This window comes from Oncorhynchus kisutch, linkage group LG21 (assembly GCF_002021735.2).
Source record: "Oncorhynchus kisutch isolate 150728-3 linkage group LG21, Okis_V2, whole genome shotgun sequence".
Classification (NCBI taxonomy): domain Eukaryota; kingdom Metazoa; phylum Chordata; class Actinopteri; order Salmoniformes; family Salmonidae; genus Oncorhynchus; species Oncorhynchus kisutch.
Window position 1 is genome coordinate 23,172,349 of NC_034194.2, and position 21,814 is coordinate 23,194,162.

The window sequence follows — 21,814 nt, forward strand, 5'->3', positions numbered from 1 at the left end:
TTGAGTCAATTGGAGGTGTACCTGTGGATGTATTTCAAGGCCTACCTTCAAACTCAGTGCCTCTTTGCTTGACATCATGGGAAAATCAAAAGAAATCAGCCAAGACCTCAGAAACAAAAAAAAAGCAAAGGACCCTGTGAAGATGGTGGAGGAAACAGGTACAAAAGTATCTATATCCACAGTAAAACGAGTCCAATATCAACATAACCTGAAAGGCCACTCAGCCACTGCTGAGGAAGAAGCCACTGCTCCAAAACTGCCGTAAAAAAAACAGACTACGGTTTGCAACTGCACATGGGAACAAAGATTGTACTTTTTGGAGAAATATCCTCTGGTCTGATGAAACAAAAAGGGTACTGTTTGGCCATAATGACCGTTGTTATGTTTGGAGGAAAAAGGGGGAGGCTTGCAAGCCAAAGAAGAACATCCCAACCGTGAGGCACGGGGGTGGAAGCATCATGTTGTGGGGGTGCTTTGCTGCAGGAGGGTGGAGCACTTCACAAAATAAGCAACATCTCAAGACATCAGTCAGGAAGTTAAAGCTTGGTCGCAAATGGGTCTTCCAAATGGACAATGACACAAGGCATACTTCCAAAGTTGTGGCAAAATGGCTTAAGGACAACAAAGTTAAGGTATTGGAGTGGCCATCACAAAGCTCTGACCTCAATCCTATGGAAAATTTGTGGAAAGAACTGAAAAAGCGTGTGCGAGCAAGAAGTCCTACAAACCTGACTCAGTTACACCAGCTCTGTCAGGAGAAATGGGCCAAAATTCACCCAACTTATTGTGGGTAGCTTGTGGAAGGCTACGTTAAACGTTTGACCCAAGTTAAACAATTTAAAGGCAATGCTATCAAATACTAATTCAGTGCATGTAAACTTCTGACTCACTGGGAATGTGATGAAAGAAATAAAAGCTGAAATAAACTAATCTCTCTACTATTATTTTGACATTCTTAAAATAAAGTGGTGATCCTAACTGACCTAAGACAGGGAATTTTTACAACGATTAAATGTCAGGAATTGTGAAGAACTGAGTTTAAATGTATTTGGCTAAGGTGTATGTAAACCTCTGACTGTATGTACACCACATTACCAAAAGTATGTGGACCTGCTCGTTGAACATCTCATTCCAAAATCATAAATATTAATATGGAGTTGGTCCCCCCTTTACTGCTATAAAAGCCTCCACTCTTCTGGGAAGGCTTTCCACTAGATGTTGGAACATTGCTGCAGGGACTTGCTTCCATTCAGCCACAAAATCATTAGTGAGGTCGGGCACTTATGTTGGGCGATTAGGGCTGGCTTGCAGTCAGCTTTCCATTTCATCCCAGAGGTGTTTGATGGGTTTGAGGTCAGGGCTCTGTGCAGGCCATTCAACTTCTAGTACACCGAACTCGACAAACAATTTCTGTGTGGACCTCACTTTGTGCATGAGTGCATGCTGAAACAGGAAAGGGCCTTTACCAAACTGTTGCTACACAGTTGGAAGCACAGATTTCCCTAGAATGTCATTTTATGCTGTAGCGTTAAAATGTCCCTTCACTGGAGCTAAGGTGCCTAGCCTGAACCATGAAAAACAGCCCCAGACCATTATGCCTCCTCCACTAAACTTTTCAGTTGGCACCATGCATTGGGGCAGTTAGCGTTCTCCTGGCATTCGCCAAACCCAGATTCGTCCATCGGACTGCCAGATGGTGAAGTGTGAATCATCACTCCAGAGAACACGTTTCCATTGCTCCAGAGTCCAATGACTGGAGCTTTACCGGCTCCAGCCATGGAAACTCATTTCTCGAAGCTCCCGACGAACAGTTCTTTTGCTGAAGTTGCTTCCAGAGGCAGTTTGGAACTCTGAAGTGAGTGTTGCAACCGAGGACATACAATTTTTACGCGCTGCGCACACTCAGCGGTCCCGTTCTGTGAGCTTGTGTACCCTTCTACTTTGCGGATGAGCCATTGTTGCTCCTAAGGGCTGAGCCAAATTTTACGAACTGACTTGTTGGAAAGGTGGCATCCTATGACGGTGCCACGTTGAAAGTCACTCAGCTCTTCAGTTAGTCCATTCTACTGCCAATGTTTGTCTATGGATATTGCATGGTTGTGTGCTCGATTTTATACTCATGTCAGCAACAGGTGTGGCTAAAATAGGCAAATCCACTAATTTGAAGGTGTATTCACATACTTTTGCGTGGATCTGGAATGTAATTTATTTCAATTCAATAGGCTGTGTGGAAGTGGGTGGACTTGTGTGTTCCGTGTGAGTGTGTGTGTATCACCTAAAGCGATACAGCAAAGTTGAGGATTCCAGGTGACACATACACACTCCACACATACAATTACTTTAAGGTCACACTCTGACGCACATAACAAATAATTACTTTGCACCTGGTCCTGGCCTTTAGAAACAGGTGTGCTGAACACACACACACACACACACACACACACACACACACACACACACACACACACACACACACACATAGAGGTATTTTTATTTATTTCAACAGCAGTACTGTTGGATTTGGAACATTCTATTCTCAATCCAACTGAAGTCCAACTAGACACCCCTGGGGCCTCATTTATTAACCATGTGTATACACACATCTGTGCGTGAACCATTTGTGGGGTTATTTCCATACAAAGTGTGAAATGTATCAATATGAACGGAAATGTATGCACTGCCATGAGCATGCAGAGGCACAGTGCCAAGTGGTAGAAGCTGCTTGTCAAGCATTGGGAAATATATGTTGAAATTGGGAGAGTTTTGATGAAATTATTTTTCTATTTAATCGTATATCCACTTTGAATTCGTGAAACATCTTGAAAGGCTAGATATATTCTGTCCACGTCAGTGCATTTGTTATGATAATAATCCATATAAAGATCAGTAATTAGTTGAATTAGAGGCACGTGTGAAAGGGAAACCTTTGTTGAAATACTATAAAAGACTGAGATAATGGAAAGAGAGATGGCTGATCTTGCTGTGTTGGCAGATTTGTCACACAATGCTTTTTGCACAGTGCGTTTTTTAAAGATCGGTAGGACTTTTTTTCCAGAAAGTACAGATTGGCTCATCAGATATTGTTTCACAAAACCAATCATATAGGATCTTTGCGAGGATTTGATTCCTACTTTAGAAAGAGAGAACACACGCCATTCCAGTGCACATCAATTTGGGAACCAATTGATGTTTGTTTTACCATCAATTGGTTCAGAAATGCGAACGGAGCAATAGACTGCACACACACAGCCATAAAAGCACCATACCAAAAATAGTTCAAATATGTGAACAGAAAAGGCTTCCACTCTTGAGGTGCTGGTGATAGGTTATGTGATGCGGAAAAACCACTGCTCAATGTGGTGGCAAGGTGGAATGCACAACTCGTTCATTCTGCAGAACAGCAATTGTTTCTTTTTTGGGGGGGAGGGGTTGACCTCAACTGAATCCTAATAAAACCCTGTGATGTATTCAGTTTCTTACACTAGCACCTCTAATTTTTTTCTTACACTAACACCTCGTTTTTTGGGGTTGCGCCGGCATAGTGTTGTATTTTCCCACCGTCTTTAAAGGGATGGTTTTGACTCCCTGTTCACTCATGGTTAATTAGGGGCATTTTGAAATGCAAATAGCCATGGTCGTTCACGAGCACTGAGGCTGAGAACATTTGGTATTTATTAACATTTACCTCCTACCGGTGTGCGCATGACGTGGATAGGATTGTTTGATAAACCACAAATTGTTGTTTTTTTACAAACATTTAAAATTCAGATTTTTAAGTAGTATTGTAGAATAGTTTCTACACAATATTGATAAATGACCTGACCTCTACTTATCATTGTCCACAACAAATCACAATAACATCCCAAGACAACAGATGCAGTGCATTCGGAAAGTATTCAGACCCCTACACTTTTTCCACATTTTGTTACATTACAGTCTTATTCTAAAATGGATTAAAATAATGTTTTCCTCATCAATCTACACACAATTCCCCAACTGACAATATGAAAACAAGTTAAAAAAAATGTTTTTGCAAAACAGATATCGAACTATACTGGCTTCGAATCGTACTACCCCGGCTCCGACTCTCGTCGGTGTGGCAGGGCCTGCAAACTATTACAAACTACAAAGGGAAGCACAGCCGAGAGCTGCCCAGTGACCCTAGCCTACCAGACAAGCTAAATAACTTCTATGCTCGCTTCAAGGCAAGTAACACTGAACCATGCATGAGAGCATCAGCTGTTTCAGACGACTGTGTGATCACGCTCTCCGCAGCCGATGTGAGTAAGACCTTTAAACAGGTCAACATTCACAAGGCCGCAGGGCCAGACGGATTACCAGGACGTGTACTCCGAGCATGCTCTGATCAATTGGCAAGTGTCTTCACGGACATTTTTCCACCTCTCCCTGTTTGTAATACCAAAATGTTTCAAGCACTTCCCTCTGCAACTGGATCCTGGACTTCCTGATGGGCCTCCCCCAGGTGGTAAAGGTAGGTAACAACACATCTGCCACGCTGATCCTCAACACCGGGGCCCCTCAGGGGTGTGTGCTCAGTCCCCTCTTGTACCCCCTGTTCACTCATGACTGCATGGCCAGGCACGACTCCAACACCATCATCAAGGTTGCCGATGACACAGCATCGGCAATGTGTTGTTACCTACCTTGATGATGGTGTTGGAGTCGTGCCTGGCCATGCAGTCATGAGTGAACAGGGGGTACAAGAGGGGACTGAGCACACACCCCTGAGGGGCCCCGGTGTTGAGGATCAGCGTGGCAGATGTGTTGTTACCTACCTTTACCACCTGGGGGAGGCCCATCAGGAAGTCCAGGATCCAGTTGCAGAGGGAAGCCTGATCACCAACAACGATGACACAGCCTATAGGGAGGAGGTCAGAGACTTGGCCGTGTGGTGCCAGGACAACAACCTCTCCCTCAGCGTGATCAAGACAAAGGAGATGTTTGTGGACTACAGGAAAAGGCGGACCGAGCACACCCCCATTCTCATCGGCGAGGCTACAGTGGAGCAGGTTGAGAGCTCCAAAATTCCTTGGTGTCCACATCACCAAAAAACTAACATGGTCCAAGCACACCAAGACAGTCGTGTAGAGGGCATGACAAAGCCTATTCCCCCTCAGGAGACTGAAAACATTTGGCATGAGTCCTCAGATCCTCAAAAGGTTTTACAGCTGCACCATCGAGAGCGTTGCATCACTGCCTGGTATGGCAACTGCTCGGCCTCCGACCACAAGACACTACACAGGGTAGTGCGTACGGCCCAGTACATCACCGGGGCCAAGCTTCCTGCCATCCAGGACCTCTATACCAGGCACTGTCAGAGGAAGGCCCTAAAAATTGTCAAAGACTCCAGCCACCCTAGTCATAGACTCTTCTCTCTGCTACTGCACAGCAAGCGGTAACGGAGCGCCAAGTCTAGGTCCAAGAGGCTCCTGAATAGCTTCTACCCCCAAGACTCCTGAACAGCTAATAAAATGAGTACTGAGAGTATTTGTATTTGATTTGAAATACCTTATTTACATAAGTATTCAGACCCTTTGCTATGAGACTCTAAATTGAGCTCAGGTGCATCCTGTTCCCATTGATCATCCAAGAGATGTTTCTACAATTCAATTGGAGTCCACCTGTGGTCAAATCAATTGATTTTGACATGATTTGGAAAGACACACACCTGTCTATATAGGGTCCAACAGTTGACAGTGCATGTCAGAGCAAAAACTAAGCCATGAGATCGAAAGAAGAGCTCCGAGACAGGATTGGGTCGAGGCACAGATTTGGGGAAGGGTACCAAAAAATGTATGCATCATTGAAGGTTCCCTGGAACAAAGTTGCCTTCATCATTCTTAAATGGAAGAAGTTTGGAACCACCAAGACTCTTCCTAGAGCTAGATGCCCAGCCATAATGAGCAATTGGGGAGAAGAATCTTGGTCAGGGAGCTGACCAAGAACCCGATGGTCACTCTGACTGAGCTCCGGACTGCCTCTGTGGAGATGGGAGAACCTTCCAGAAGGAGAACCATCTCTGCAGCACTCCACCAATCAGGCCTTTATTGTAGAGCGACCAAACGCAAGCCTGGTTTGATGAAACCTAGATGAAGTCTTTGGCCTGAATGCCAAGCGTCACGTCTGGAGGGAATCTGGCACCATTGCTACGGTGATCCATGGTGGTGACTAGAGGTCGACCGATTAATCGGAATGGCCAATTAATTAGGGCCGATTTCAAGTTTTCATAACAATCGGAAATCTGTATTTTTGGGCCCCGATTTGCAGATTTTTTAAAAATATATATATTTTTAAATATTTTCATATAACTAGGCAAGTCAGTTAAGAACACATTCTTATTTTCAATGACGGCCTAGGAACGGTGGGTTAACTGCCTTGTTCAGGGGCAGAACAACAGATTTTCACCTTGTCAGCTTGGGGGATCCAATCTTGCAGCCTTACAGTTAACTAGTCCAACGCAATAACGACCTCCCTCTCTCTTGTTGCACTCCACAAGGAGACTGCCTGTTACGTGAATGCAGTAAGCCAAGGTAAGTTGCTAGCTAGCATTAAACTTATCTTATAAAAACAATCAATCATAATCACTAGTTAACTACACATGGTTGGTGATATCATCTAGCATGTCCTGCGTTGCATATAATCTGACTGAGCATACAAGCATACAAGTATCTGACTGAGCGGTGGTAGGCAGAAGCAGGCGCGTAAACATTCAAACAGCACTTTAGTGCGTTTTGCCATTGCCAACAGCTCTTCGTTGTGCGTCAAGCATTGAGCTGTTTATGACTTCAAGCCTATCAACTCCCGAGATGAGGCTGGTGTAACTGAAGTGAAATGACTAGCTAGTTAGCGCGCGCTAACTAGAGGGACGGAAGCTATGCTGTTACACCGGCAATACTAAAGTGCCTATAAGAACATCAAATAGTCAAAGGTTAATGAAAGACAAATGGTATAGAGGGAAATAGTCCTATAATTCCTATAATAACTACAACCTAAAACTTCTTACCTGGGAATATTGAAGACCCATGTTAAAAGAAACCACCATATGTTCTGAGCAAGGAACTGAAACGTTAGCTTTCTTACATAGCACATATTGCACTTTTACTTTCTTCTCCAACACTTTGTTTTTGCATTATTTAAAACAAATTGAACATGTTTCATTATTTACTTGAGGCTAAATTGATTTTATTGATGTATTATATTAAGTTAAATTAGTGTTCATTCAGTATTGTTGTAATTGTCATTATTACAAATAAAATACAAAAATCGGCCGATTAATCGGTATCCGCTTTTTTTTGGTCCTCCAATAATCGGTATCGGCATTGAAAAACCATAATCGGTCGACCTCTAGTAGTGACAGCATCATTCTGTGGGAATGTCTTTCAGTTACAGGGAGTCTCGTTATGATCAAGGGAAATAATAACTGGGCAAAGTACAGAGAGATCCTTGATGAAAATCTACTCCAGAGCACTCAGGACCTCAGGCTTGGGCGAAAGTTCACCTTCCAACAGGACAACGACCCTAAGCACACAGCCAAGACAATGCAGGAGTGGCTTGAGGACAAGTCTCTGAATGTCCTTGAGTGGCACCGCCAGAGCCCGGACTTAAACCTGATCTAACATATCTGGAGAGACCTGAAAATAGCTGTGCAGAGATGCTCCCTATCCAACATGACAGAGCTTGTGCTGTGCCAAGCTTGTATCCTGCCTGGTTGGCCCTTTCCTGGGGTATCGTCGGATGGGGCCACAGTGTCTCCCGACCCCTCCTGTCTCAGCCTCCAGTATTTATGCTGCAATAGTTTGTGTCAGGGGGTAGGTACAGTCTATTATATCTGGAGTATTTTTCCTGTCTTATCCGGTATCCTGTGTGAATTTAAGTATGCTCCCTCTACTTCTCTCTCCCTCCCCTTCCGGAGGACCTGAGCACTGGGACTATGCCTCTGTCTATGACTCCTTGCTGTCCCCAGTCCACCCTGTCGTGCTGCTGCTCCTCCAGTTTCAACTGTTCTGCCTGCGGATATATGGATCCCTGACCTGTTCACCGGACGTGCTACCTTGTCCCAGACCTGCTGTTTTCGACTCTCACTCTACCGCACCTGCTGTCTCTAACTCTGAATGCTCGGCTTTGAAAAGCCAACTGACATTTACTCCTGAGGTGCTGACCTGTTGCACACTCTACAACCACTGTGATTATTATTATTATTTGACCCTGCTGGTCATTTATGAATGTTTGAACATCTTGGCCATGTACTATTATAATCTCATCCCGGCACAGCCAGAAGAGGACTGGCCACCCCTCAGAGCCTGGTTCCTCTCTAGGTTTCTTCCTAGGATCCTGTCTTTCTAGGAAATTGTTCCTAGCCACCGTGCTTGTACATTTGCATTGCTTGCTGTTTGGGGTTTTAGGCTGAGTTTCTGTAAAGCACTTTGTGACATCGCCTGATGTTAAAAGGGATTTATAAAAACATTTGATTGATTGTAGCGTCATACCCAAGAAGACTCAAGGCTGTAATCGCTGCCAGAGGTGCTTCAACAAAGTACTGAGTAAAGGGTCTGAATACTTACGTAAAGGTGATATTTAAGTAGTTTTTTTTATATACATTTGCTAAAATTTGTAATAACCTGATTTTGTTTTGTCATTATGGGGTATTGTGTGTAGATTGATGAGGAAAAAACGATTGAATACATTTTAGAATAAGGCTGTAACGTAACAAAATGTAAAAAAATACTTTCCCAAATGCACTGTATCTCAAGCAGGACCACCATACCTTTCTCGACATGCTGCTGCTGTCTCTGTGGTAACCCTCTTTCAGATGCAATAATGATATGTATGTCTGTAATGTGTAATCATTACTTTCTTCCTCTGTCTCTCCCCCCCCCCCAGACCCATTATTTTGGCCTGTGGTTCCAGGGGAAGGCCCAGCCCCAGTCCCAGCGCTGGGTTGAGCTGGAGAAACCTCTGAAGAAACAGCTGGATAAGTTTGGCAACGAGCCACTGCTCTTCTTCGGGGTCATGTTCTACGTCCCCAATGTTTCACGCCTTGAGCAGGAGGTCACCAGGTAACACTATGTACTACAGCCTAAACCCTACATCCTACACACTAAACCCTTCACCCCAACGTTTCCTGCCTGAGCAGGTGACCAGGTAACGCTGCAACCGAAACCCATTCTTGCCTTAGCATCTACTGGTAGATATCATAACTTGGAACGTCTTTCCTACCGCTGTCGTTCTTTGCTCCATGCATCAACCAGCTGTTTGAGATCTGTGCGCTCTCTCTGCCTCACAGATTATCTCGGCTATACTGTATGTGTGCTGTGCGCGTGTGATAAATAATCGACATAACGAACAGCTTTGGAATCAAATCAGTTTTTTTAAATCAATGATATAACCTAGATAAAAAATAGCATTATTACATTTTTTTTTCTCGCTGGTACAAATGGGCCACTGACGGGGATGATTGACTGGCCCGGATATCGAACCTTGACACACACAGACAGGGGCATTCCCATGCCATCCCATGGCATTCCCATGCCGTTTATTTTTGGTCAATTGCGTATTACAGTTTGAATAAAATTGTGAACCAAAAACTAACGTGACCAGGTCATTCTTTCACTGGCGTCCTTGAGACCAGTTAAAAATGTGTGTCGCACTGCCAAGTCAAACGGTCACAAATGTGGCTGTTTTGGTCGCAGTATCGAACTCTGGTTCACCAGAGTACAGCCTAAACCCTACACCCTCAACCAAACACTCTACCATGGCTCCATACCATACCCATCCACTGTCCCTGGTCTGTACCTTTTTGTATGTGCTCAATGTGTCCCACCTGGAGTAGGTCACCAGGTAACATACACTACACCCTATACCTTAATACCTTACACTCTACCTCTATCCTCTATCATGGCCCAATACCATACGGATTATCTGTCCCTGTTCCAAGGCCTCACATGCCTCATGACAGGCCACAGGACAGTACCATACCACACCCTCTATTAGATGGTGTTGTATCACACCCTAGACACTGGTTAAGTAGTGTTATTGTGTTTCCTCTATAACCCAGGCTTGTTGTTGAGCCTGCTTCAGAGGACTGACTGTTAGTTTGGAGTGGCAGGGCAGGCAGTGGGTATCATAACAATGTCTAGACAGACAGAGAGAGAATGCTTATTAAAACAGGCCTCAGATCCTAGTTATAGGAACACATACTGACACACACACCACACATTCCTCCCTCTGTTTACTACGAGACATGAAACCGCAATCTAATTTGTCTAGCGTATTGTCTGCTGCAGTAGCAAGTGGTTTGCTCCCTATTTGAGAGAGAAATGTTTTCTCTGTGAGTGGTTTCATTGAATCTTATGCTACAGAGGCATAACAGAAGATCAACCATTTCACTAAAGGCTTTAGAATCCGCCTGGGGGCATTATGAAATGACATTCGATGTGTGTGGCTCTGGATGAGCAGATTGAGCTTGTCTAGATTTAGGTACAGTACAGTAGCTGCCTAGCTCTTTGAAGAGTTGGACTGGAAACTAGACCAAATTCCTGTATATGTAAAAAGCTGCATGGCTTTTTAAAGATGTTCTGTTGAGCTCTCTAAAGCCAGGCCTGGAGGTTAACTGGCAGGGGGCAGACAGACTTGTGATGTCGGTGAAATGTGTCCCTCTGATGTTGCCGTAGTGGGCTTGACCTCTGTGTAGAATTTCTCGGGGTCAGATACAGATGGGTCTATATCACCACAGGCCATTTTCAACTTACCATCAAAACATCAAGAGGTGTGTGTAGGGAAGGTAGGGAGGGGGGATTGTGTGTGTGTGTGTGTGTGTGTGTGTGTGTGTGTGTGTGTGTGTGTGTGTGTGTGTGTGTGTGTGTGTGTGTGAGAATCTTGTCCAAAGCAACTTCAGCTAAGAAAAACAGTGTCAGACAGTGGTGGAAGTGGACACCAGCGCTTGAGTGAGATTGAGGGGTTTGTGTGTGTGTGAGAAAGAGAGGTGGGGTTTGTTGATTATCTATTTCACTTGCTTTGGCAATGTAAACATGTTTCCCATGCCAATAAATATAATTGAATTGAATTGAAAGAGAGAGAAAGAGACGGAGAAGGAGTGTTTGTGTGTGTGAACGACCTGAGAGACAAGGCAAGAAGGGACTTCTATGCCATCAAAAGGAACATAAAATTTGACATACCAATTAGGATCTGGCAAAAAATACTTGAATAAGTTATAGAACCCATTTCCCTTTATGCTTATGATGTCTAGGGTCCGCTCACCAACCAAGAATTCACAAAATGGGACAAACACCAAATTGAGACTCTGCATGCAAAATTCTGCAAAAATATCCTCAGTGTACAACGTAAAACACCAAATAAACCTACAGCCCCAGGACAGCAACACAATTAGACCCAACCAAATAATGAGAAAACAAAAAGAGAATAACTTGACACATTGGAAATCATTTACAGAAAACCCAGAGCAAACTAGAATAATATTTGGCCCTAAACAGAGAGTACCAGTGGCAGAATACCTGACCACTGTGACTGAGCCAAAATTAAGGAAATATTTTTACTATGTACAGACTCAGTGAGCATAGCCTTGCTATTGAGAAAGGCAGCTGAAGGCAGGCCTGGTTCTCAAGAGACGACAGGCTATGTGCACACTGCCCACAAAATGAGGTGGAAACTGAGCTGCACTTCCTAACCTCCTACCAAATGTATGACCATATCAGAGAGACATATTTCCCTCAGATTACACAAACACACAAAGAATTTGAAAACAAATCCAATTTCGCTGAACTCCCATATCTATTGGGTGAAATACCACAGTGTGCTATCACAGCAGCAAGATTTGTGACCTGTTGCCACAAGAAAAAGGGCAACCAGTGAAGAACAAACACCACTGTAAATACAACCTATATTTATGTTTATTTATTTTCCCTTTTGTACTTGAACTATTTGCACATCATTACAAAACTGTACAGTGGCCTGCGAAAGTATTCACTCCACGTGGCATTTTTCCTATTTTGTTGCTTTAAAACCTGGAATTAAAATATATTTTTTGGGGGGGTTTGATTTACACAACATGCCTACCACTTTAAAGATGCAAAATATTGTTTATTGTAAAACAAACAAGAAATGAGACAAACAAAAATGAAAACTTGAGTGTGCATAACTATTCCCCCCCCCCCCCCCCCCAAGTCAATACTTTGTAGAGACACCTTTTGCAGCAATTCCAGCTGCAAGTATATTGGGGTATGTCTCTATAAGCTTGGCACATCTAGCCACTGGGATTTTAGCCCATTCTTCAAGACAAAACTGCTCCAGCTCCTTCAAGTTGGATGGGTTCCGCTGGTGTACAGCAATCTTTGAGTCATACCACTGATTCTCAATTGGATTGAGGTCTGGGCTTTGACTAGGCAATTCCAAAACATTTAAATGTTTCCCCTTAAACCACTCGAGTGTTGCTTTAACAGTATGCTTAGGGTTATTGTCCTGCTGGAAGGTGAACCTCTGTCCCAGTCTAAATCTCTGGAAGACTGAATCAGGTTTCCCTCAAGGATTTCCCTGTATTTAGCACGATCCATCATTTGTTCAATTCTGACCAGTTTCCCAGTCCCTGCCGATGAAAAACATCCCCACAAGTCCCTGCCGATGAAAAACATCCCCACAGTGAATGAAGCATGGTGGTGGCAGCATCATGCTGTGGGAAACTGGCCAGCATCCCAGAGTCGCCTCTTCACTGTTGATGTTGAGACTGGTGTTTTGTGGGTACTATTTAATGAGGCTGCCAGTTGAGGACTTGTTTCTCAAATTAGACACTCTAATGTACTTGTCCTCTTGCTCAGTTGTGCACCGGAGCCCCCCACTCCTCTTTCTATTCTGGTTTGTGCTGTTCTTTGAAGGGAGTAGTACACAGCGTTGTACGAGATCTTCAGTTTCTTGGCAATTTCTCGCATGGAATAGCCTTCATTTCTCAGAACAAGAATATACTGATGAGTTTCAGAAGAAAGGTCTTTGTTTCTAGTCATTTTGAGCCTGTAATCGAACCCACAAATGCTGATGCTCCAGATACTCAACTAATCTAAAGAAGGCCAGTTGTATTGCTTCTTTAATCAGAACAACAGTTGTCAGCTGTGCTAACATATTTGCAAAAGGGTTTTCTAATGATCAGTTGACTTTTTAAATTATGAACTTGGATTAGCTAACACAAAATGCAATTGGAACACAGGAGTGATGGTTGCTGATAATGGGCCTACGTAGATATTCCATAAAAAATCTGCCGTTTCCAGCTACAATAGTCATTTACAACATTAACAATGTCTACACTATTTCTGATCAATTTTATGTTATATTAAGACCACAAAATTGCTTTTCTTTCAAAAACAAGGACATTTCTAAGTGACGCCAAACTTTTGAACGGTAGTGTATATAAGTCACAAGGACTTATACAGGATACTACCCGCTACATCAAAACCTTCACTCCAAATCAAAATTCCAAACTGTATAGCAAACCAAAACCTGCAGAAGAAACATAGCAGAAACCTGGAAATACGATCTAACCCAAAACTGAGTGAGTAATATTCAGTCTGAAGCTACTTCTGAAGCCAAAAATGAAAAGACAATAATCTCTAGATATTTTGTTATATATAATGACTTGATGCTAATTGTAGGCTACTAAGCTACAAAGCTTGCTAGGACAGCACAGACGTCCCGGCTGCAACTTCAATTTGCTCTGAGGTGTGAAGTGAGAGGTGTGAAACCCTTGAACCCAACAAAGGCAGCAGAGCATCACAGCCTCCCCCACCCAAATGCAGAGGCCTCTGATGCCCTCTGCTCCATACCTTCCTCCCTTGCAGAGGTCATCACAGTACAGTACCCCTTAGATATAAAAAAATAACACTGCATGGAATAAGTGTAAAAAGAAGCTCCTCAAGGACAATTCAGAGACACTATTTGCTGATTGTTAGAAAGAGGGGAAATATGCAGCTTAATTTTCCACCCTTTCCCCTGGCGTGGCACAGTGCTAAAAGCGCACCTCTGTCAAGAGAGAGGTGTTAGGTTCTGAACAAACAGAGTAAAATCTATGAAAAGCTCAGTCACACAAGTACATCTGTATACCTTCCAACTAGGCAGTCATCTCCTTGCATGTCTAAGATAGACACTCCTTCTCTGTTGTTAGGTTCATCTTACTGGTATTGTCATGGCCCTGCCTAAGTATAGGACCCTCATGGGTTTAGACGTGTGTGTGTGTGGCCCCCCTCCGAGTAGTGTCTTCTCTCTTTAACTGTTGACCTTATCTCGAGTTGAGTTCCACATCCCACATGGTCCTAGATCCTCAGCAAATGACCTGCCTTATCAGGAACTGAAACTAGACTGTTGCTCTTTGCCTCCTTCCAAATATTCCATTTGAACAGAATATTAACTTTCTACACTTCCCCTTGTCTCACTCAGTAACTGTCCATACAGCAAGTTCCTATTCACCCTTCATTGACTCCAACATATACATTTCTTATACATGTAAAGTACTCAATGAATTCTGAACATGAATAAGTATATTTTAAGCTATAATCCAACAGATGCTACAGATTTCCGTGGTGGAAACTCAGAATACTAGACATTGAGGACCATGAAACTGAAACAACCTCTGCCAACGTGTACAAGGCTTGCACAGGGATAGTGTATGGCAAACTCAAACAGTTTCAGCAGGACTTTTATGGGATCAAAGAGAGAGCGCAGCAGGAGAAGCTCACTCTTGGTGACGACTCCCCCATCCTGAGCGAGTCTAATCACACCCCCACTGCAAATTGCCCCGCAGACGTGCAGCCCCAAAAGGAGAATCAACCTATAGCACTGAACAGACGCACTACTGCACTGCTCCTCTATTGTTGAGAGAGATAAATCCACAGAGCTGGAGAGAGAGATGGTGGAGCTCAGAGAGCCACACACCCCAGACAGCACAGACTAGGGTTGAATAGCAGGAACCGGTTTACTGAGATTTACAGAAATTTCCCACCCAAACCCACTCCCATTTCCCGTGATAAATAACTGTGGGAATCCAGTAAATCCAGTCTAATAAATTATTTATATGAACGGCATGACATGAAATGTAACCGCTAAATGATATGTGATGTCTAAATCTGGCTTCTCTACAGCCTTCTCTCTGCTTTCTGCGTGATCAATCATCAACGCTCAGAGTGGGGACACACAGCCCATCTCAGTGTTGAATGCAGTTCACAATGCATGTAGACATATCATCTCATCATGGGAACTTTTTGTCTTGTAACAGGTAGACCTACATTTGCTGCAGCACAGCCTATGCTACATTAATATAATGACTGAATGTGCATCTAATTTACCCATACCTATCTGGCTTTCCATCTAATTTACACATATCCATCTGGCTTTCCATTTAATTTACACATATCCATCTGGCTTTCCATTTAATTTACACATATCCATCTGGCTTTCCATCTAATTTACACATATCCATCTGACTTTCCATCTAATTTACACATCTCCATCTGGCTTTTGGGGGTAACCTTCTTTTTTAATTGTAAAGATGAACTAACGTGACCAGGTCACTTTTGCAAAGATAACGTCTTTTTAAATTGAAGCTGCAGAGTTTTAAAACAGCCTATCACTCTAATGTCTTGCTTTAAATCCAACCGCCCAGTTTAAATTAGTGCATACGTGAGCACTCTCTCCCAGTCATTCTCTCTCTCCATCAATTCCATTCAGATTGCATCCAAAATAGAATTACAAAATAGATTACAAAAACACCCATCAATGGAGGAGAGGGTCCTCCATCACACCACCATTCTTCACCGGATTGGGTCCGCCATGGATCAGATGATGGAGGGGATGGACCGATGGGAGAGGGCCCCCTCCACCAGCACCACCTACCCCTGCTTCAGCATCCGGCTCCAGGGCCCTGCGTCTGGCGCTCCCCAGGGAGTATGATGGGACGGTGGCTGGGTGTCAGGGGTTTCTCCTCCAACTGGGAATATACCTAGCTACCGTCCATCTGACTGCCTCAGGGGAGGAGAGCGTGAGCGTCCTCATCTCCTGTCTGACTGCCTCAGGGGAGGAGAGCGTGAGCGTCCTCATCTCCTGTCTGACTGCCTCGGGAGGAGAGCGTGAGCGTCCTCATCTCCTGTCTGACTGCCTCAGGGGAGGAGAGCGTGAGCGTCCTCATCTCCTGTCTGACGGGGCGAGCCCTGAAGTGGGCAAATGCAGTGTGGAATGGCCCAGACTTGGCGAGGGATCACAACCCCGAGTTTGAACGGCTGTTCCACCTGCGTCAGGCGACGAGGAGCGCGCAGGACTTTGCCCTGGAGTTCCGGGACCTTGGCCGCAGGAGCGGGGTGGAACGACAGGGCTTTGATGGACCTCTCTGCTCTCTGCGCCTGATTCCTATCTACACACCTAGTCTGCCGTGACAGTTACAATGAAAATGTGTACTTGTTGGGGGTACTGGAGGACTAGGGTTGGAAATCGCTGTCATAGACTGACCAGGTGAATTCAGGTAAAAGCTATGATCCTTATTGATGTCACTTGTTAAATCCACTTCAATCAGTGTAGATTGGGGAGTAGACAGATTAAATAAGAATTTTTAAGCCTTGAGAGAATTGAGACAATGATTGTGTATGTGTACCATTCAGAGAGTGAATGGTGCAAGACACAATTTAAAAAAATATATATTTAACTAGGCAAGTCAGTTAAGAACAAATTCTTATTTACAATGACGGCCTACCCCAGCCAAACCCTATAACGACGGTGGGCCAATTATGGTACTCCAAATCACAGCCGGTTGTGATACAGCCTGGAACCGAACCAGGGTCTGTAGTGACGCCTCTAGCACTGAGATGAAGTGCCTTAGACTGCTGCTCCGCTCGGGAGCCCCACAAGATTTAAGTGCCTTTGAACAGGGTATGGTAGTAGGTGCCAGGCGCACCGGTTTGTTTCAAGAACTGCAACGCCGCTGGGTTTTTCATGCTCAACATTCATCCAGGATGGGATCTACAGGGTGTCGAAAGCATTCCACAGGGATGCTGGCACATGTTAACTCCAATGCTTCCCAAAGTTGTGTCCCGGTGTATAAAAAAATGGTCCACCACCCAAAGGACATCCAGCTAAATCGACACAACTTTGAGAAGCATTGGAGTCAACATGTGCCAGCATCCCTGTGGAATGCTTTCAACATTAGATCCCATGCTGGATGAATTGAGGCTGTTCTGAGAGCAAAAGGGGCATGTGCAACTCAATAATAGGAAGGTGTCCTTAGTGTTTTGTACACTCAGTGTATTTATACATTTGAAAGACTCTTCCAGTTTTGGCGGGAAATACCTGTGCTATCCTGGTGTACGAGTACAGGACATTACAAGCCTGCTTCCTACCATTCTGCTACAGATGCTGGGGGCTGATGTTGTTGTAGTCCATGTGGGGTCTAACTACATTTGGATGGCTAGCTCGGAACTGCTGTAAATGGAGTGTAAAAAAACTGATACTATCGCTGAAAGTTTTCAGGCCCTGTTCCATTGTTGGGCCACAGCTGTGAAAGATTCAGCAGGCTACTGGCATTACTGTAAGATTACTGTAGCTCTGTTGGCAAAACTTTTATATTGAACTTTCTGGAAACAGTAGATGCTCTACGAGAATGACAGAGTCCATCCAAATCATCTTGGCTCCTGGACTCTGTCCACACATTTCAAGGCTGCGTTGAGACAATGATTTATCATCAATGACCCAAGCCCTGCTCAGATAATCCCTACCATTGTGTGACTGAGTTGTCGTAGTGCTGCAGCAAATGTACATTGTCCCAGGAGCGTTTGAAGTCATATTGTAAGTAACCTAATTTATGTCACTCTAACTCCCCTGATTGCCTCTGTCGATCCTATATCAATTGTATGTAGTAATCATGCATCTACGGTGTGCCCTAGTAGGAAGTTTGCTGTGTGCAGCTTACCCCTGCACTATCATAAATATCAGTGTGTGTACTTCCGATAAGCAGTTCAGTATAGCAATGAAAACGAACAAGCATCCCAGAAAAGTGCAAAAAATAGCCCACCTTAACATATGTCACCTAAGAAACAAGGTTCATGAGATCGATAACGTGCTAATAACAGATGACATTCATATACTGACTATCTCTGAAACACACTTAGATAACACCTGTGATGATATACTGGTAGCAATACATGGTTATACCATCTGCAGAAAAGAAATGAAATGCTGTTAGAAATGCCAACAGGGATGGTGTTGCGGTCTGTATTCAGAGCTACATTGCAGTAAAGCTTAGAGGGGATCTCATGTTAAATACTGTTGAAGTAATATGGCTACAGGTTCACTTGCCTTACCTAAAGCCCATTCTGGTCAGTATCTGGATAATGTGTGAAATACTTGATAATGTATGTGATATCACCAGAGAGGTATATTTTCTGGGTGACCTAAATATTGACTGGCTTTCATCAAGCTGCCCACTCAAGGAAAAGCTCCGAACTGTAACCAGTGCCTCAAACCTGCTTCAGGTTATCAGTCAACCTGCCAGAGTATTTACAAACAGTACAGGTATGAAATCATCCACATGTATTGTTCACTTCTTTACTAATGCTGCAGAAATCTGCTTTAAAGCAGTATCCAAAGGCATTGGATGTAGTGATCACATTATGGTAGCCATATCTAGGAAAACCATAGTTCCAAAGGCTGGACCTAATATTGTGTAAAAGAGGTCCTACACAAGGTTTTGTAGTGATTCATGTGTTGATGATGTAAATCATATTTGCTGTTCTGTGGTGTGTAATGAGGAGCAACCAGATGCTGCACTTGACACATTTCCGAAATTGCGTACTCCAGTTACTTATAAGCATTCAGAAAATGACTGTAAAAACTGTTATATCCCTGTGGATTGATTGACAAATTGTATGGTTGAGAGGGATGTGGCTAAAGGAATGGCAAACCTGGCTGCATAACTGATTTGCAAAACAATTGCATATTGAGAAATCATGTGACTTAAACAGAACAAAAAGAAGAAGAAACTACAGTGGTTGCTCCACTAAATGTTTTGTGATTATGCTGCGGGACATAGAGGTCATTTGTGGTTTAGTACGGTACCCTGCGTCATCTCTTCATTGCTCCAGACCACCACAAGGGGGAGTTAGAGCACTGATTATGCTTTTGGGTCCTACTGTGTCTCTAACTGACAATGAATGGGTGACATAAACCAAAATAGAAACTGATAATTGTGCACGACTTCAGTATTACTTACTAAAACTGCTGTTACACTAAGGTTTTTATAATTTTATTTTGTTAGGATTATTTTGGTCTTACAGTAGTACTGTAGGCCACTCCCAACCGGTCACGTTATACAGCGCCTGAGTGGCGCAATGGTTGCTACAGATGCTGGTTGTAACGGCGTTCTTCGTTTGTCGAAAGAGAGTCGGACCGAAATGCAGCGTGGTGGTTACTCATGTCTTTAATGAAAAAAACGGAACGATACATGAAATAACTAATAAATACAAAACAACAAACGGAACGTGAAACCTAATACAGCCTATCTGGTGAAACTACACAGAGACAGGAACAATCACCCACGAAATACAAAGCGAACTCAGGCTACCTAAATACGGTTCCCAATCCGAGACAACGAGAATCACCTGACTCTGATTGAGAACTGCCTCAGGCAGCCAAGCCTATGCTAGACACACCCCTAATCAGCCACAATCCCAATGCCTACAAAAAACCCAATACGACAACACAATAACCCATGTCACACCCTGGCCTGAACAAATAATTAAAGAAAACACAAAATACTAAGACCAAGGCGTGACACTGGTTCAATTACCGTGCTGCCCTCGACTGGGAGACCCATGAGATGATTGTAGGTTTTTGGTTTCTCATCCTCTAAAAACAAAAACAAATTATTCTAAATATCAAACTGGCTTTATTTACAAATTAGTAACAATGTCTTACCCCATGTTCAAGAATGGTCTTTTTATCACAAATTTTACCTTATTTGAAAACAAAATCATCTCCAAAATATTGTTATTTTTTAAACAAAGCGATTATTATTATTATTAATTTAGAATGCTAAAAAAATCCTGTTGGATATTCTCACAGATATATTATTAACCCTATTATTAGCAGGACAATATATATTGGTTATATTGTACATGGCTCCCGAGTGGCGCACAATGGGATTGCGTTGCCGTTCTCCAGCTGTATCCACTGAAAGTGCGTGAGGTTCAAGGCATGAGGGCAGGGGGCACGGGATGGACCACAGAGCCGCGCACAGAAGACCGACCTAGCCCATGGGGAAGGGAGGAGGAGAAAGGGGGAGGGGCATTGCTGGCAACACTTTAAGGGGCATTGCACTAATAATGGAGCTGACTAGGGAAACGTTCCCGCTGTTCTGTTCTTAGTGCCAGGCTGCACGTTCAAACTAAAACAATGTAACTAATAATGGCATCTTTATGCTTTCATTAATAAAATAATGATAAAAATACTCTTTCAAAATGACAATGTTTATTTAGTTGTGGATCCATAACACACCTACTCATTCCAGGGTTTTATTATTATTTTTACTATTTTCTACATTGTAGAATAACATCACAACTATGAAATAACACCCATGGAATCAGTTAAATTCTTATTTACAAGGACAGTCTACTCCTTCCTCCCCATCGGGGAATTGAACCCTGGTCTACCGCGTGCCTGCATTCTCTAGTACAGCCACTATTGAAGGCTATCAAATGCTTTTCAAAGATGCCCTCTGGTGGTCAAAGTAGCACTAATTAGCATTATTGGTACCAGAGGTTCACGCTTAAATAACATGGCATAGAATTCTGCGGCACCATGCTAGCTGCGCCGCAGTACACTGCAACTTTTAAAGGACGAACCACTGTACACTATGAAATGAAGATATATTATATCAAGAATGATATTAAATGCTTTGGGGCACCTTAAATAACATTTTGGCCAAAAAGGCAAACTCAGCTCTATCATTCATTGAATCAGTTCGCTCATTCCTCACAAAACCAACTGATATTGCCAACTGTAATTTGAATTCAGTAAAATGAGTGTGGAAGAAGTGAAAAAACGATTGTTGTCTATCAACAATGACAAGCCACCAGGGTCTGACAACTTGGATGGAAAATGACTGAGAATGATATTGGATGATATTGCCTCTCCTATTTGCCATCTCTTCAATGGCGGGGCGCAGGGTAGCCAAGTTCAAATCCCCGAGCTGACAAGGTACAAATCTGTCATTCTGCCCCTGAACAGGCAGTCAACCCACTGTTCCTAGGCCATCATTGAAAATAAGAATTTGTTCTTAACTGACTTGCCTAGTTAAATAAAGATCAAATAAAAAAATCTAAGCCTACAGTAAAGTGTGTTCCCTCAGGCCTGGAGGGAAGCAAATAGCCAGCCAATCAGCCTGTTACCAACCCTTACTAAATGTTTGGGAAAAAATCTGTTTGACCAGATACAATGCTATTTTACAATGCTATTTTAACAACAGATTTTCATCATGCTTATAGGGAAGGTCAATCAACATGGGCGGTGCTTACACAAATGACTGATGATTGGCTGAGAGAAATTGATAAAAAAAGACTGGGAGCTGTTTTGTTAGACTTCAGTCTTTAGACTTTATCGATCATAGTATGCTGCTGGAAAAACCTATATGTTATGGCTTTATACCCCCTGCTATATTGTGGATTGAGAGTTACCTGTCTAACAGAACACAGAGGATGTTCGTTAATGGTAGCCTCTCCAACATAATCCAGGTAGAATCAGGCATTCCCCAGGGCAGCCC

At 43.3% G+C, this 21,814-nt stretch overlaps 1 protein-coding gene across 2 annotated transcripts in view; it reads left to right on the plus strand.

Annotated features, from left to right (window-relative positions):
- Positions 1–21,814, plus strand: part of LOC109866332 (protein tyrosine phosphatase non-receptor type 14) — a 91,356-nt gene that overhangs the window by 26,851 nt on the left and 42,691 nt on the right. For both annotated transcript variants that reach the window (XM_031800178.1, XM_031800179.1), the window contains exon 3: positions 8,902–9,077. In XM_031800178.1, coding sequence (XP_031656038.1) covers positions 8,902–9,077 — 176 coding nt within the window. The remainder of the gene's footprint in view (positions 1–8,901; positions 9,078–21,814) is intronic.